Below are 3,979 nucleotides of genomic sequence, written 5' to 3' on the forward strand. Positions count from 1 at the left end.
AAATCTGTGAATAAATATTCGTTAAGCTTTATTATTCATTCTACTGTTTGCGATTTGTTCGTCTGGTTTGCTAAAAAACATTTTACACTGTAATTTTGCAATCCAAAAACAATTAAATGTTGAATTTACTTAAACATTTTAGCAATGTGCTAAGTGAATGTACTAAATTAATTCGAATAAATCACACAAACGTGATTTAAGTGCTAATGATAAAACCCCAGTGCCCACCCCAGTGATCCAGCCAGTTAAGGTCTTCTGAAGATGTTAAGTAGCTGGATCAGGTGTGGCAGATTCTGGTTGGAACTAGAATCTGCATGAAGGTAGATATTCAGGACCAGGGCAGGTGACCATAGTACTTGCACCTTCACATTAACACGGTTCAACTAATGAAAGCAGAGGCAGCAACACAAATCATGGGTTTAATTAAGACAATTTAAATTACTGTACTACCCAACCATTGTAATAACACACTCAGCAGAAAAGTACATGGTAACCCACCCTTACAGGCAACCACAACAAGGCTACGGGGGCATAAGAATGACACACACATAACGGAAGGCATGCCAAGGGAAAGAGGGTGAGTAAAACGGGTAAAACACTATGCAAATTGATGATGCCAGGAGCCAATGGGAAAGATGTTGAGTTTTACTCAACAAGGTTTCATTGAGCAAACAAGTCACTGTATTTCACTGAAGCAGCACAACTCACTCAGTTACGGGCATTTAAGTAACAAACTAACAGCAAAGCAGTTTTTTTAAATGTACAGTGGGAACATCTTTGCATAAAAATACCACATGATAGAAAGATGTGACAAACTATTTCACCTGTTTATATTAATGATTAAATATTGACTAAAACACTTTGCCTGCAGTGTTGATAAATAAATAAATAAAGCAAATAAATGCAAATATGTTCAGTAAAGGGTGGAGCCACTGCTGTAGTCCTTGTGGTCAGTGGCTGGCTGTTACTACAGCAGGACACACTTCCCTGACTCCACCCATGGGTTGTCCCGCATTATCTCAGCGTTCAGAAAAGGATCCTCAGCCATTTTCTCTTCAATCCATTTAACAAGCCTGAAAGAGAAGGCATAATATTGATTAACCTACAGTGCTTTTGTTCAGATTTGACTGAAATGTAAGTCACTTTTTTACACCCCCACTTTATGCCATATGAAAACACCATGTACATTTTTACACTGTGTGAACAGTGATAAGTAGACCCAAGGCTAACAGTCCCAAATTGCGTAGAATTAAAACTTGTTTTTAATGCACAATAAAGGTCATTTTTACCTAATCCCATAAACTTACTGTTTTTAACACGATATGGGTATTCACCCTTTATGGCTTATAGCACATATCTAAATATGTGTTTACCACTCACTCAGGGATGGTTACAGAGGATTTCTCTCTCGTGATCTGCAGCTGAAGTTTCAGACTGTCCACCTCATTCTTCAGCTGAGTCTCATCCAACTCATCCATCTGTAGACACATTTAAATACAAAAATCCATATTATACATCATGCCATATCACTACTGCATTATAGTAATTATAAAATAGCAATGAGATGAAATACTCTTTAGTTAGACGCTATCTTTTGCTTTTTAGCTTAGTAAAAAAGGATGAACTTTCACATTTTTGGGGTATTTTAGTATTTTAGGCTAACCACTAGTACTACCACATAGGGTGATGTAATCTGATATCGTCGATAATGGATAAGTAATACAATGGCGATCAATGAAAATGCCACTGTAATGATGGAAAACTCCTCTTTTTAATGTGGACAGCTTGTGGATGTGGCTTTGGAGATGATTTGCAGTTTGAAGTTTCTCCCGCAGGGAGTGCTATTAGCATGTAAGTTGCCACAAATCTGCGACAGAAGAAGTTTATGAACGCATGTGTTTGCAGTAACGTTTATTATAAAGTCTCAAAGCTGGTAGTTCTCAAAGGATGTTGGGTTACTCAGTATCATATTATTTAACATCACTTTTATAAAAGATTTTCATTAAAACAGTTAATATTTAAAAAAGCATATAAGACTAAAAAAGAATAGAAAGTAGAGCATATCTATCGTGGACCACGTTTTGTTTTTTTTTTGGGTGGGGAGGCCATATCAGTAATCTATAAATGATTTTTTAACTAGAAAATATTGTGCTTTTTTTGGGTATCACAAAGGCCTAACACCACATAGAAAACACTTCTAAAATATTTTTAGGCACTTGGCTCCTTTGCATGCTACATAAACATAAAAATCAATTCAGTAACACGCTAACTCTCTCTCACCTTTTTAATGTATGTATTGATATATTAAATCTATGTAAACTCATACTTCTCCTATCACTACTATTCTGTTTAAAACTATACTATGTCAGTTTTGTGTATTTGGAAACCTTCCCCTTGTCCAAGTGGATGAATCTGATGATTGCGAGTGCGTTGAAAGACAATTCAAAGACAACTTTTGTAGAATTTGTTGACAACAAAGAACGAGTCTTCACACACGAGTGAATTATCTACTGTCATCATATCTTAATCAGTATAATGCTGATTCTGTATTTGAGGCCGTACCTCCAGCCGGGCCTTCTTTTTGAGCCTGTGCGTGTGACGTTAATACTTAAAGAAGTGTGACGTGTTCTGAAAAACTGCAGATTCCAACCTGAATTTCAAATGATTATTTCAGGCTTTACAGACCAGCTACTTCGTTTAATTTTAGCAAAAAGTCTTACATAGTGCAGCTTTGGTCTTTCAGCTTGAAATTGTACTTGCTTGGATATCAGCACTTCACAACACTTAAATAAGTCTGTGAAGTATTTAAAGATGGCTAAATTAACTGATCAGCTTTGTTAAAGGAGGATAATGATGGTGTTTGGTGATGTTATGATGTTTTGAGAAGTTGAGTCCTCTCAATCGGCCTTCAAAAGCTAGAAAGTAGACTTTCACCCCTTTTTTTTTCATACTGAAAGGAGAATTCCACCCATTCTTCCAAAAACGATGTAAACCAAGTTATTCAGAGTGGTGAAGTCTGAAGTCTGAGAGAAACTTACTGAATCAGGAACCAGACGTCTACAGTTAAATGAAATGGTTATTAAAACGTTGCCTGATGTCTAGGATAGTTTTGAGAGAAGTTTTGGCCTAAATTCTATTTTTAAAGTCCTTTAATGGATTCGAGAAGTTGTGATACATAACTGCTTGTTTTTGAAGATTTATATCTGTTTTTACCATCAGCATAACATTACAAATTCACAGTATGTTTCGATTTACTGGTGGGTTTGGACAGTACAGAATATCACTACATTGGAGTTGTAGGCATCATGTAAGCTCTAGTTCCTGTCACCACCAGTAAAGTAGGTGCATTTCTCTACAATGAACCATTTCACATTAAAGCAATCTGAGCGACTTTAAATACATCTCAACCACTGAACTGCGAAATTCCCCTTTAACTCAATCTCATAAACCGCTAAAAAACAATTCAGTTCACTGTGTTTACACTTAGAAGTGCAGCACTCTATTTGAAATGGTGGATAAAATGTATACCATTGACTTTAATATGAAAGGCCTAAAATAGCAAGAGCAGCAGGCTTTAAATGCTGCCGTTCTTATAAACAACAAAACTGTAATTGCAGCAGCTTATCAGGCAAACATTTTGACACAGAGCAAAACAAATCTCGCATTGGCAGTTTCATTAGTGGCGTCTGCTTGTCACTAAATGCAATAACTAAATATGTAAATACAAAAAATGATCTGAATATGGCAAATTGTAGAGCAATAGACAAATGATCAGAAGTCATTAAATAAAAAAGGGCAAAACCCACCTTACTAGTATTTATGTGGCACAATTATCCAAGATGCGAAGTAGAATGAGATCCAAAAGTAAAAGTAGAGATCCAAAGAGTGGCTTGACTGATGTTGCTATGCTCTCCAAGAAAAGAATCTTTAAGCCCAGGTGTATGTACCTAACAAATGGCCTGTCACAGTAGCAGGAGAC

The 3,979-nt window shown here is 36.2% G+C and overlaps 1 protein-coding gene across 1 annotated transcript; it reads right to left on the reverse strand.

Moving 5' to 3' along the window:
• Nucleotides 1-73: 73 nt before the first annotated feature.
• gng13a (guanine nucleotide binding protein (G protein), gamma 13a) lies at nt 74-3,979 on the reverse strand. Its single transcript, XM_036562636.1, has 3 exons — nt 3,807-3,979; nt 1,381-1,478; nt 74-1,073 (listed from the first exon to the last, which is right to left on the reverse strand). The coding sequence occupies exons 2-3, from the start codon at nt 1,476-1,478 to the stop codon at nt 968-970; spliced, it is 204 nt and encodes a 67-aa protein (XP_036418529.1). The 5' UTR covers nt 3,807-3,979; the 3' UTR covers nt 74-967.

The sequence above is a fragment of the Colossoma macropomum genome, unplaced genomic scaffold, assembly GCF_904425465.1.
Source record: "Colossoma macropomum unplaced genomic scaffold, Colossoma_macropomum, whole genome shotgun sequence".
Taxonomy (NCBI): domain Eukaryota; kingdom Metazoa; phylum Chordata; class Actinopteri; order Characiformes; family Serrasalmidae; genus Colossoma; species Colossoma macropomum.

Excerpts from the sequence above, each read along its gene's own strand:
- gng13a (XM_036562636.1), bottom strand. The coding sequence starts at position 1,478 with ATGGATGAGTTGGATGAGACTCAGCTGAAGAATGAGGTGGACAGTCTG. Across the intron at positions 1,074-1,380 it reads TCCTCTGTAACCATCCCTGA|GCTTGTTAAATGGATTGAAG; the intron begins GTGAGTGGTAAA and ends CTTCTCTTTCAG.